The 14964-nt window shown below is 32.0% G+C and overlaps 1 protein-coding gene and 1 long non-coding RNA gene across 4 annotated transcripts in view; one reads left to right on the top strand and one right to left on the bottom strand.

Annotated features, from left to right (window-relative positions):
- LOC145963550 (uncharacterized) overlaps nt 1-14964 on the top strand; it is a 188727-nt gene that overhangs the window by 88057 nt on the left and 85706 nt on the right. The gene's annotated exons all lie outside the window — the stretch shown is intronic.
- LOC145963545 (zwei Ig domain protein zig-8) overlaps nt 7159-14964 on the bottom strand; it is a 188269-nt gene continuing 180463 nt past the window's right edge. For all 3 annotated transcript variants that reach the window (XM_083085611.1, XM_083085612.1, XM_083085613.1), the window contains 3 exons: nt 13738-13893; nt 12640-12973; nt 7159-10080 (listed from right to left, as the gene is read on the bottom strand). In XM_083085611.1, the coding sequence (XP_082941737.1) occupies nt 9941-10080; nt 12640-12973; nt 13738-13893 (630 nt within the window). In that variant the 3' untranslated portion in view covers nt 7159-9940. The remainder of the gene's footprint in view (nt 10081-12639; nt 12974-13737; nt 13894-14964) is intronic.

Here is a 14964-nt window from a genome sequence, read left to right as displayed (position 1 = left end):
CCGCGACGTCCGGTACCTCGTCGCAATTTCGCCTGTTACGCCCGAGATATGCGTGACACGCCGATAATATTCGCGCCCCGCGGTAATGCTCGAATGACAGGGGGTCTCTGTCATCCACCAGATAACGGCCAAGTTCACTGCAAAGTGACATATTGCGCGATCATTTCGATAACTTACATACATTCTCGTCCACACACGTGTCTATCAAATTTTCCTTCGATAATGCTAAGGTAAGAATTTCATATCTAGAGATTGACATTGCTTGAAAGTGAACTGGAAATATATACTGCGAATAGAAATATTTTTAGATTGATTTCTGATTATATATATATGTAGTATAGCGCAAATCGACTTTTATTTCTGACTATACGTCAATACTTTTCACTGGATCAGTTCAAAACAATCATACTAAAAATATCGAAACACTTTACACTTTTCAAAAACTGAATGTTTAGGAAACTAAGAGAGGAATATATTTGTGAAATTATATTCTTTTAATGTACTAATTTTAATAAAAATGGTATACAAAATTATCTCAAATTTCCAATGATATAATTATTAATAAAAAATCAATAACTACATTTAATTAGTTAAATTAAAATTGAAATTTTTTCTATTTGCGGTACATGTAATATTACAATTCAGTTTTTACATAATAATTTCTCTAAGAGAAATGTCAATCTCTAAACATACGATTCTTTTATTCTTAGTCATGAATGACGTAGAGAGACGAGTAGAAAGACTTTAATAGAATTGTAATTTGAATTTATAAAATATATAACATTTTGTCTAAATTGAAAAGTTAAAATTATCAGTGCGATAGAAAAATAAAATCCAAATCAACAAATTTATTATTAAAAAGTTAGATTATATTAATATTGTATATTTAAATAAAACATTTCAGATTAAGAGAGCTTCTCTTTCTATCGTATCATTTTATTAACATCACATATGCGCATACAACTTCATGAATAGCTGCTTTTCGAGGGTGGTGCTTGAAATCAATTTATATATATAGCGTCGCATAAGTTTATTCGATGATATCGTTTGCATGGCGTCTGCGTTACGTGCCATTAAAAGTTGCTAAATGCGAGCAAATAACTTCATGCTATGTGAATGCTATAACAACCTTTGATATGATATTCAATCTCTCTCTTGTCGCTTCCTTTATATAGTATATAAATATAACGGCGTTATATTGGCGAATCGCGATTTATTCACTGCAATGGTATTTCACTGCGATTGAACGTAATCTCTCGTTTGCAAATCTTTCTACGTAATGTAAATCCATGGTTTCCCATGTATTTATATCGTCAAGATCAAAAGATGCCTTGGTATTTTGCACTATTTTTTCTGCATGTGATCTGAACATTCATTTCGACATGAATACGTTATCATATTCGATATTGCATGAGCGCTGCTACTTTATATACATAAGTGTGAAAAATTCATAGAATTTCAAATACATTCAATAATCTCTTCAGTTTATAAAAAAATGTAATATACTTTGATATTTTCTACACACTTGTGAATACAAGTTTTTAATTTATGCTGGAATTGATTATGCTATATAAAATATATTCTAGGAATATTCTTTTCTAAATTTTTGGGGGAAATTTTTTTCATAAAAAATAACGAATTTTTAAACTTTTCAATCATTCCACATAATCACATATATCCTTCGATTAATTTTCCGATTAAAATTCAATTAAAGTATGTGTTAAATAAAACAAAAATTTACACAAAATATAATAAGCTTTAATTTTAGTAAAAAGAGTGTTTCCTATCGTACAGAAATAAAACACAGAAATATTCAATTAACCATGTAGACGTTGTAAACAAATAACCATTCAATGAAAATTCTCTTTTATCTCTTATATAAAACGTTATGAAAACACAGTATTGTGATGCATTTAAAACTATCAACACAGAACACGATCGTTGCGTTAACGTCCGCAATCGACCCGCGGCATTTTTACTGCCACGTGCACTTTTTCGTCACTCATAGCCACGGGGCTTGCCTCCGGATTCGGGGCGACCGCGTCATAGCACGAATAAGGGATGTTTTTTTCTACATTTCGTCACGCAAAACGGCGATCGGATCTATTTGTATAATCACGGATGTAAATACGTGTTAGTAGAAGTCAAATTGCGTCGCCGACTCCGGTACGCTTCGCTTGTTATAGGTGCGATGTTTAATATTCTCGAGTATCTCGTTTTACATATATTGTATATGTACCAATGCTCACAAATCGAAATGTTTTATCGTTGAATTTATGGAAAACTACGCGATAGCAAATATTTTTAGCTCGTGAATACGTGTATCGCCACAATCCATTCACGATTCTCGAATTGCAGTTGAAAATATTTCGTTTTTCTGCGGCGATACGTTCAATTTTTTTCGCGGAATAAAACGCGGACAATCATCGCGACATTTGGCAAATGTAATCCATAGATAAAAATATATATCAGATCTCTCTCCATTATTGTGCAATTTAAGTGTATTAAAAAATTACGATGACTTCTTTTTTTAATTAAAAAATATTTCAACTGTCTCATTATAATTGTTATAAATTAATAATTTTCTGAAGAAAATTATGTGTGTGCTTTAGTATAAAAATAGTTGATTTTCTCTTTCTAACTAAAATTTCATCGAGGCTCGTAGAAATTGCCTGCAAGCAAGAATTCTGCTATAATGAGCCTATCAGCAGATGTGTTATGTGCAGACGACCGGAACGAGAACTCTCACGAAGCGCAGAACTTCGCCCTCCTTGTATTTCTGTCCCCTGCCACGAAGAAAGTTCGGCAAAGCCCGATGCCAGTGAGCCAAAACACTGCGTCATCTCTCATACCACTCGTTTGTACCTACATACAAGATTTAGTTGTCGCTATAAAGCGCTTACCGCTTCCTACACGTACCGTTGTAGATCCGAGACCGCAAACATCGTGCTTATTCGGAGAATGGAATATAGGTCGTGAGATACAAAAGTTACGCATGTTCAGTAATTCTCTGCAGTCAAATAAGATCTAACGAAAGTTACGAGGAACATTCGAAAAGAATATTCGACCACCTGCTATTATATTTCAGCGTTATAAATGAAAGAACTAAAGGAGCTCATTCTGTTCGATTCTCAACATTAATTTACATCAATCTATCAAATTGTTTCGGTCGCTAAATATTCTTTAATCAAGAATGAAAACTACTTTTACCAACTTTTATTTAGTACCATTGATAGAAAAATAGTCTCATTTATTTTTTATGCCAGAATCGATGTTTGTTTTATATATATAACAAGAAAGTACACAAGCACCGATGATAAATTATAGACATAAGAAAAGTTAGTAGGATTAGGGTTCAAATAGAATTAGGATAAAGATTTTGCATTGTGTTTAGTCATGTTAGGAAATAATGACTGGAATATGGATAGGAACATGCTATCTATTGAGATATATTACTACATCCATCGATCATTCTATTTCGTTATGTTTACCATCTGATATTGTCATATTCTTCGGGCTTTATGCTATGCTGCTTGGCAATCCCTCTTACATTTTCCTACTCGTTTCTCGCTCTTTTTGTTCTTTCAACGAAAGATCGTTACTTCTATGCTTGGTAAAGAAAAGAAGGGAAAGAATGCGAATGAACATACTTACGAGATATTGATCCTGCAATATACTTTGCCAATAAAGTATATTATTTCCAATTTTTTTAAAAGGTCGGCATACATTGAGTGATCCATAGTTTCTGTTCAACCTTGAATATGAATATGAATAGATAATTAAATTAAAATGTCAATGATATTGTAATAATATAAAGGAATTCATAAATTTATAAGGCAATTTATTTAAAAAAAAGTATTATTTTTTTTATTTTTATTTATTTATAAATATATTTTTTATTTTTTTTATTTATTTATAAACGCATTTGTATTTGTATCTAAAAAATAAAACAGTATAAGATGTCAAGCTTATAATTTTGCTCGAGTGATACAAAAACGAAAAGAGAAATATTATAGATCATTATAATATCCGTGATGGTACAAGTTATATAAATTCATGGTATATATTCAAATTATATGTATTTTTTAATATATTTTATTTCCCGCATATTTATCGCTACAATTTTCGATTGTGACAAAATAATGATAATGATAATAATTCGAGAGAAGATTTGCATTTTAAATTTTTCTTTAAAAAAAGGAATAATCGTGAATTGTAACATCGGAATATTGACATTTCCATTCGGTAGCCAGTCTCATATATTTGCAACAAAAGCACCGCATAATTCGCCTCGTATAATGAGTCCGCGCTTTGCTTCTTTTTTTGTTTTTTTCCTCGTAATCTTTTTCTTCTCCCCAAATGCAGAACCGCTCTTTTCATCGATCGTACTCCTGCGAAATACACGTATGTACGCAACGCAGCCACGAAATGGCAAAGGAGTCGGAATCTTTATTACAAATCGGAGTGCAACTATATGCGAGCGTGCAGACAGGTACCTGCACCCGAGGATCGCGGCAGGAAGAACGTTCGTTTTATTTCGGTGGTGTTTCAATTTAGCTACCGCTGTGAAAGAGTTTCAGAACTTTTATCATGCAACTTTTATTCGGCAAAAATAGGAAATAGAAAAAGAGTAAATTGGAGGCGTGGAACCAAAATAACGAGTGAAATATAAATACTAGAAATGTCACAATGACATCAGATATGAATAATGCATTCCGTATGTTTTATTAGCATCTAGAATTTAAATGTACGTTATTTATCTAAATATTCTTAAATTACGATGCCTTTTAGCATTTTTATATTTGAACGTAAAATTTATAATTACAATTTTAATTATATAATTCTCAACTAAAAATCGTAATTTAATTTTTTATATTGTCCTTCTTTTAAACTTATTAATAATATCTCACAGAAAAATATCAACAATAAGCCGCAAAAGTATAATCTTTAGCAATGTTTGCAGATTTATATAAATAAAAAGATGCACATTTAACAAGATTAGAAAAAGTTAAGGAAGATAAAAGAAACAGTCTTATCACGTTGACTTTCAAAAAAACTTATTTAAGCGCTAACGTATTATATCCCGAGCTGATTAGCGTTCCTTTAAATTAAGTTTTTATTACGTTAATTGTCAACCGAGACCACCCGGGTCGTTCTAACCGGCACTAATATAATTGAGAAAAAGGGCTTTCCGAGTATATTCGTAATTCCTTCTCGGTGGCGGGATTCCATTATCTGTCGTCGTCATCTAATTGGCTTTTCATTACATTAATGGAACGCTGACTTGACGTATACAATTCCGTATATATTTAACCAACATGAAATTTTACCAACGATTTTATCTTATCTTTATTTCCCATTTTTCCCTTCTTTTATCGAAGATGTGTGTGGATTAAATCCTATTTGACTTTGACCTTAACCTTCTCTTGCTATTTTTGTCATCCTGACAATTTTGTTAGCTCAATACGTGATAAGTGGATTTTTTTATGACGAATATAAATTGGACCGGAGATCGAGATATATGATTTGCGACTGTTATATCGAATATTTTAGATGTTTCTGAGAGATGTGGTTTCTTATTTCAGCAATAGACTCAATCGTTTCGCTTTTCATTGCGTTCTTTGCGTTGTCTGCTTATACTTTGATATTAAATACGATTACTGGATGCAAGTTGACAATTGTTAGAGATTTTGTATTGGCCGTACAATTCTATGTTAAAAAATTTACTTTTGTAAAAAAATACATTATTAAAACAATCAAATTATATAATATATATAGGATAATTTAGGAAGAAGATTTAGGATGTTTTGTAAAGAAAACTAGTAAATTTTTTAAGAATTTATTCTATTTTGCAAGACGAAAATGCGAAACATACGTGAAAATAAAAGAAAGACATGCTTAAAACATAAATTCTTTTATATCTTTCATATATAATTATTATAATTTATTATATATATAAAATTATTATTATTATTTCTAGGAAATATTAGCTATCATAGACAGTGATTCGATTTACAACTTATTTTTTTAAATGTTTGTTTTAATTATTTTTGGAAGTATGCAAATTACTTTCATTATTATTATTTCATTATTATTAGAAATAATTAGCATAACAATTATAACTATAATTATTAATCAACAATTATTGATAATGATATTATATTGTGTAGATGTATAATAAAAGGTATGTATAATAAAAGGTGGATAATAAAAAATAAAATATTCTCGAAAAAGTTAACAAATAAAATAAAACGTTTATGTGTGCACAGATATAGTCGACAAATGATTAAAGACAGCAAACACGCGATCATACGTGTTCATGCAAAATATGTTGCATTATATAGTATGTCGCATGTGAGTCACAATGTTAGAAATAGTCCTGCGTCCGTCGCTGCTTTCATATTTTATAAAACAGAAATACTAAGTGATCTGTAAAAATATATGAATGCAGTGAAACAACTGATTTCTTCTTACCTGCATCGTAAAGCTTTTGACATCGTCAAAAAGCCAATGGGTGTTAGCGTAAATTATACGTTAACTTTTTCTTCTCTTTAAAAATAATTTTTTTCACTAGTTTTTTTTTAATATTTATTAAATCATAAAATATATGTGCAATGTACAAAATAATTTAAAATTGTCGACAGACTAGTTGTGTGTTGTATGTTTAAATAATGGCATATATTTTTGTTTCTTTTGTGTGATTTTATACGCACATAAATATAAAAGCATTTTATTGCACAAATATAATATGTCTTAAAATAAAGAGAATTATGACACTTTTAAAAATAATATTTAATAGCCTTATATAAAAAATAAACTCCGCACACACAATTTTTAAATATTATTTAACTTTCGTTATCATATATGTATGCATGTGACATTTCAACAAAAGAAATTATTAAAATTTTGAAAAATTTATAAATAACTTTCATCATACACTTTATGAAAAAAAATATTAAAAACTTTTAGAAAGCTTGTATAAAACTTGTATACCTTCAAAGCTTGTATTATTAATTATACAGAATTGTTTCTCTCTTTTTTTTTTAATTTCATGATGCCTGTCAAGCATTAAAAATTTGTACAAATAATAATTTTAAATTATTAATTGGAGTAATTACACACTTCTTGAAAGATAGGAAATGAATCATTACATTCGTGTATAGTCACGATTAATGTTTTATTGAATGCGTAATTAGAATGTTTAGTATTTACATTGATTCCACGTATCCAGATAAATAACGTTGATGAGCGCGTGTTCGCGGCCGCATCGCCTCGTGTCGTGCGTGCCGCGCATAAAACTCGATGTATGGTTTAAAGACCGTGACGCTCAAGTGTTTTCTCTTCATCGCACGAAAGCCACGAAATCAACGCCATTTGCGAGGAATCGTGAACCGTCGTGGAAACGCGAGAATCTTTTCGAAAATTTACACTCCTTCTCTCGCCATCTCTGCTCTCACTTCCATTACTTTACAATCCGCAAGCCCGATATCTAAACGACAAGTATCTAAAAGAGATGTGTGTGTGTCTGGGAGATATTTTTTTAAAGGATTTCATATAGATATCTTTTAGAGAACTTCTCAACTTATTTACGTTACGTTGATTGTTCTAACAAAACGAAGAACGGTTAGAGACGAGGCTTTACTAATCATGTCTCGATCAATGGCAACCACGTACATCTGCGTCAAGTGAAGTCGTTGGAATATCGAATAAAATCCGATTTCGTTAAAATTGAGGAAAGAGTGTACTTTATGTATCTCGAAAGACTCGATCGCTCGAACCGTCCAAGGTTGAATCATTTTTCAATCTTGAAGACATCCGTACGAAAGTAGGTATACACCGAGCGAAAGAAGAATGACCGAAGGAACAGAGAGAAAGAGGGTAAACGTTCGCGATAGTGTTCGCCAATCTTCTCCTCACATCGAACATTCGAATACATGTTTGCGTTTATCGTTTATTTAAAGATAGATGTACACTGCGAGCGAACAAACACTGCGAAGATGCTTCGATGTATACCCATTCGAGAGATCGCGAGGTGTCGAGGAAGAGCCCCTTCACAATGACTGTGAGAGTCGACGGGAATTGAGGTAAGGCTTTCTACAGCGCGGAAAGAACGTCGCTCATCCACTTCAGGCTCGCGTAATCAAGTTGTCGCAAGAAATCCGCTTGTGTCCTATCATCATGATTCCGAAGCAGCGCATATTCTACTCGACGAAAAATTTATTTAAATCTTCTGCTACCTATATGAAGATAACAAAATTATATTAAATGCGGAATCAGAGCTTTTGTTCGAAATATACTTTTCTTGTCCTATGCTAATCTCTCAGTAGGATTCTTTTTATTCGAATTTCTGCTTAGTCGTCTATTTAAGTACAAATTTTAAATATATTTTTTTTTATATTTATATCGAACCGTTCTATGAAATAAAAACAAGTCTCGATAGCAGACGATTTATTGTAGAATATATATAGAACACAATTCGTCGTTATTACCGCATATGTGCTGGTCACAACAAACATGATTTCCGCAACAACTTCTACATTATATAATAATAATATACGATGAAAACTCGATCGAACGTTTTCAGAGGGGATGTTTTGGAACGAAACGAAAAACAATCAGCGCGATTAATGAATACGCGACAAACGATAAGCGATACAAATCACTTTGGGATTCGAAAATATGAATGGTATGACGATTAATTGGAAGAGCGATAAATCGAGTTGCCGCCGTATATATTTTTGTGTACGTAACGAATACATAAGTGTATATATGTATATGTAGAATGCACATACGAAGAAATGCATGACTCGCCGACTCACGCACACTGAAAGGTATCGACGAGCCGCATTATCGAGCGGAAGGGTTCTCATCGGGAAACGTATTTCCTGCGAGAAACCGAGTTTTCTTGTCCAAGCAAATCGAGACTCCCCTTCCGCTTACGCGACTTTTTCACCAAATGCATACCTTACAACGTACCTTAGTACCATAGCTCGATAATCGTCTCGTCTCATTGCGATTCACGTTATTCCGAGACGGTTGTAATCTAACTTAAACAATGATAAAAAAGAGAATATTATTACTTCTCAAATCAAAATATGAATATATGCGATAAATTTATTATAAAATGTTTTATATAATTTCGTGTGTTATATCTTTATGCAATATGTAAAGCCAATTTGTCAAAATTATAAATTTCGTAAAGTGTTGAAAGTTCTTTCGCATATCGTTTTATATAATTTATAATCATTAAAGAAATCTATATAACAGGAGAAATTGCATTTGTATTTACGTGTTGAAATCTTATTTCTCATCTTTATGGAAATGTCGCGTGGACAGGAGCTTGGATTGTAACTTCGCACGCAATGAGAGACGGAGATTATACGAGAAAGTGTATATGTGTATGTGTATGTATGTGTGTATGTGTGTTATGTGTGCGTATGTGTTAGAATAAAACATATCCTATAGTAAATCGCTAGCTCAATTCCAAAACGGAGTAGAATCGTCCGGCCAAGCACATTTACGCGGCACTCGCGCGAAAACGGGCCAAGATAGAAGTAGATAAAGGAATAAGGGAGGAGTTGAAGAGAGGGTTTCTCACAGATGTGTACACTAAACAAACCAACAGACTCGCTGACAACCTTTGAGCTCACAGGACACTGTCGGAGACGAGACACGCCGAGCGCGCATATCGCGACTGCCACCCCCGAACTGCGTTTATTTAATTTACGCAAGAAAAACACACGTTTTACAAGGTAAACCGAGTAAGGTGTCGCCGAGTTTGTGGGTACCACAATGCGCACAATCTCCGTGAACGGAGTTTCTTCTTGGGGTCGCACCGCGCCGAGTAGCAGAACGATGACCCGGGAACTCGTTTCCTCGACGGAGGGACCCTCGTCGCAGAGGGACAGTAAAATGCCGCCGCCGGAGGGACAGCGGTAATTCACGTCGGGTAAAGGTTCGTGAAACTCGGTATCCTCCAGCTGACGGCCGCTAGGAGGGACACCAGAAAGTTGCTCGCCAAAATTGCCGGGCTGAGGTTCCTTCTGTCACCTCCGTGCATCGCCGCCGGCTTCTCCTCTTCTGCAATGAGATTAGAAAGCTGCGTTTCATACGATGACGGAGGAGAAAAGTGAATAATGTGTCTAGGTTGCTTAACTTTAGATTAGATACACTTCACATATATACATACAATATATGTATAGGTAGATAGATAAATAGATAGATAAATAGATAGGTAGGTAGATAGATAGATAGATAGATAGATAGATGGAAGAAAGAATTTACATTGAGAGGAAAGCAAGAAAAGTGTTTTCCTGAAATAGAATAATAAAACCTTTCCGTGAGAGGGTAAAAACAATGTTTTAAACTATGTCAGACCATCCGACGTTTCTAGTTGAGATATAAAATGAAACGCGGATCACTTCGCACTTTTTCCTGCAGAAAATACCTCTTGACAATCTGGTCACGTCCATGAAGCTCTCCTAGTTGTCACATCAACGGAGATACGGCAAACATTGGATGAATATCTGTCGAACTTCGCGAATTTTTCAAGACGTCTGTCTCTTTTTATACCATTATGAAATCCTTCAAAGCAAGCTTTATTATTAATACTAAAAATCTAATTCTAAATAAATCTAGTAATTTTAATTAATGAATTTAATTTTCATAATTCTTTATATCCTGATTTTCAATAAATTGCCATAAATCTCTGCAATGTCACGTTTCATAAAGTCTAAAATAATTTAAGTGTCTCTCTTTTCATTTAAATATTTATTTTATTTTGTTATTTATAAAATTAAGAAAAATTTAAAACTGAGATTATAAATTGTTATATTATTTTATGATAAAAAATATAATTTAATTTTGCTATATTATTCTCTTTAATTTCTATAAGAATAAAATAAGTATATAATATAAGTATTTTATATGTAAAATGCAAGTTTTTAAAATTATATATTAATCCACAATTATTAATTACATAGTAGTAACTTTGAATTTATATTTCAAAAAGAATTTTTTTTAAATATCTATTGGTTTTCTTTATTTAGCTTTCTATGCTATTCTCTTTAGTTTCTATAAGAATAAAATAAGTAAAACTTTAGACTCGATACAACATACATATATGTATGTACATTAATGCCTTGGGAAACTTTCCGCGATGTCGAAGGCGTCGTAGAACGAGTGTAAAAAAAAAATTAAAACAAAATCATCGTCTTGTAAAGAGAAAATAATAGATAAGTTTGATAATGTCTCACAGACTATCGCGTTATTACGTAGTTACTAAGCATGTTAAAGTATAGGTGAGGCCGGTCCGAGAGAACTTACGCCGTACTTTCGAAAAATTGCGTCAAACTTCGTTCTAGCGGCGAACTCGGAGGGTAAAAGTTCTGTCGTTAGTGAAGCGGTCGTACAATTTTGAACCGCCCTTCGTCGTTATCGCAAGCGAACTACGCGGGGTCGGGGATGAATGCGTCTACGAGAGCCGCTAAATCCGATCGTAATGAGCTTCCTACAACCGTTTAATTGTTCGGCTTTTACTCTAATGAATATTCAAGTTTCGGAAGTTCCTTCATCGATCGGCCCCGGTCTTCGCCGACATAACTAAAGTGAGTCAATTACTATCGCATTATATTCCAAAATCGCACATTCTGCCTATGATCGACGCATTCGCGACCTGATAGTTTACTCACAGATTAGATCAAAGTTGTTAATATATATATATATATATATATATATATATATATATATATATATATATATATATATATATGTATAAAAGTGTATCATTATGATTTATTAAAATATTAAATCTAGAGAAAATGTGCTCCAATATGCATATATTCTTGATCTGTTCAGTACTTATAATCGCATCGAATATGAGAAAAATGCATAAATCATGTAAGCTTAAAAATTTTTCATCGAATAAAAGCGGATGATTTAATATGAATAATCCGCAAGATATTATTTTATTTAAAGTTCTATTTAAAGTTTTATTTTTTTAATACGCGACATTAGAGAATCAGTTTAAATAAATTTACGATATATTTATAGCAATCGCATTTGTGATACTTCCTGTCTATGTATGTATCTATACATCCTGTATGCAAACGCTAAATAACAAACATCATCATTCATATCATCGCAAGATTTTCTGAATAGCAGCTGTTTGTCGACTGTTTATTTATAATCAGCAAATAGTCATTATATCTTGCTTTGCAAAACAATACTACAGATCTGCGCGTGTTTAGAAACATAATTTCAGTTGATTTGCCAGTGTTCTCTCGTGTTCTCTCTATTTTACATTTAATATGTTATTTATAGAAAAGACTCATATATTAGTAAAAGATATGTGTTTCATTGAAGTATATGCTATTATTTTTTTCTAATTAAAATAGATAAACATTCTTATTCCTCTCTAAACAAGTAATCAACAGATACGTGTACATGATATTTCTTTTGTATATATTATCTTCTTATTAAAATTAAATTACAATATTTAATAGAAAATATTTTTTCGATACAAATTGGCACAAAATAATATTTGTGGATTAATTTTGCGTTCAAAGATTGTTTTCAATAACATCAAATCCCGAATTAAATTCATCTGGAATTAACGATAGAAAAGGACGTTTCTCTCACCTTCAATCACGTGGACCGTGACAGACGCCGCCTTGGCGTTGCTAGGCGCGCACGTGTAATTGCCGTTGTGCGTAAGCTTCGTTTTGTTCACCGTTAAAACGGAGCCGTTCATCGTGAGCTTGACGTCGACACCGGGCTCCTCGTCGTAATTTATCATACGGCCCTGACGATACCAGAAGACGTAAAGAGGCTTTTCCGTGGCTGCCATAAGTTGGCATTCCAAACGGAGACTCGAGCCTTGCTTCACGTGCAAATCAGGCGCACCTGGTATTATCGAGTACGCTTCCGTGATTTTCAGACGGGCGAAGTTTCGCTGCACCGGATGCGACGTCACCTGCGATCATAATATAGCGACACCTCTAACTTATCATGGTACGTTAGGGTGAACGACACAAGTTGAGATGAGAGATAAAATGTTTCAGTAATTTTATTTCCGAACATAATTTATAAGACGTAGTCATGTATGATATTTTCTCAACATAAATTTATTATTAAACTGTTTAGAATATTGCAAATTAAAAAGTATTACAAGCAAACACGGTGTTTCTTTTTTAGTTAATAAATAAAATAATTTAAAAATTATCTCTCTCCATCTTGCGTAGAATTAATAAATTATGCGTGATATTATATATAAATGAAATATAATATTAAAAAGTAACTTTTTATTGCAATTTGAGTATAAGAAATTTCTTTATAAATTTGATAATAGTCAATTTTTCATATTTCAATAAACTATATTATGTTATAATTAGACATATTAAAAATTCATTATCGAACAAGCGACGTTGATATCCTTTAGACAACCCGACTGTGGTTAAAGACACGGCTAATTAAGATGACCTTAAACACTAGCTTGGAGCCACTTGACCGCTTTGACATTTCAACTGACATTTTCGATGTATGAAATTTTTAACGAAGTGTCACCGAACTGTATTTTAGAATTTATTTGCTAGACATAGCTGAAAATAAAACAGTATTTTAAATAATCGCTACTAAAAGTTTAATCTCATCTTCCCATGCAGTGTAAAATGAAAATTAGAAATATTGTAGAAGAAATGAATATATGTGTGTGTATGTATATAATTTGCATCGAAATACCTGACATTCATAGATGCCAGCATCGTCTACCGTTACGGCACGTATATTGAGCTGCCAATCGGTGCTCGAGTGCCTAACCATAAATCTCTTGTCGATGGAGTGCGTGCTAGTACCAACTGTTAACAACTGTCTGTCTCTTCTTCTCACCCATGTAATCTATAACAGAGGAAAGACGGGATATCTTTATTTATTAAGAGCATTCGTGAACATTTCATATGTAGCAATTAATCAATATATAACATTGATACATTTATTGAAGAAAATATTTATACGATCATATAAAATATTAGTATGATATCGGATAAATATAAAATTGATGAACGTATTGAAATAAGGTACACAACAAGCTACTACTGTAAATGTAGCCGTTTAAAATAATTTTATAATATATTGTGTCTTTATATTTGAGAGATTTATTCGCATAAATAATTCACAATTTCACTAAAAAAAATAAAGATTACTTGCTTTTGAATAATATTATTATCGACATATGATTTACAAAAATAAAGCACACGATTTAAAAAAAAAAAGAAAGAGAAAATAAAGTAAAGTTATAAATCTTATATAATTTTACAAATTTCACAAAATATTAAAAAATATCACATCTGTTATTTATAAAAATATAATTATGATTATATGTAATTACTCCTAGTTACAAAGAGAAAAAAAATAACTGTTAAATAATAAAAGTTATTTGTATGACATGTAGAACTTGAAAGCAGTGTTAGGCTATTGATGGCAACAATATGTAGGAAACAACGATATATGTTATAGAGAAAAGCCTCCACATACGCATCGAATATCAATTATCACGGCCATTAGGGCATCCTAATTTCAAGCTAATTTTCGTTCCCAAGCGAGCTAACCACGATGCTCAATATATTGGATAGCAGCTACATCACACGGTATTTTAATCACATAGCGATATTATCAATTTCCTGCCATTTTAGAATGATGAAAAATAATCTATTATATTTAATCATTTACATAAGTTTAAATCGCATATAAATGATAAAAGAAAAAGTGGTAAAGTATAGTAAAAATATATTAATTAAAGTTTAATCATTTATATTTATGTACTGTTATAATACTATACTGTTCGAACTCTGTTCAAAATCAAAATTTGTTTTGAAGATTTTTATAGAGAGAAATGCGTTTTAAAGCTTTTAAAATGTTTTTTCTGTCAATATATTTTTAACAATATATGTTTTTGCTAATTATTAATGT

The sequence above is a fragment of the Camponotus vicinus genome, unplaced genomic scaffold, assembly GCF_025532165.1.
Source record: "Camponotus vicinus isolate PSW18456_S1 unplaced genomic scaffold, iyCamVici1.0 SCAF_12, whole genome shotgun sequence".
Taxonomy (NCBI): domain Eukaryota; kingdom Metazoa; phylum Arthropoda; class Insecta; order Hymenoptera; family Formicidae; genus Camponotus; species Camponotus vicinus.
The sequence above is the reverse complement of the archived record's forward strand: the minus strand, read 5'-3'. Positions and strand labels throughout refer to the sequence as shown.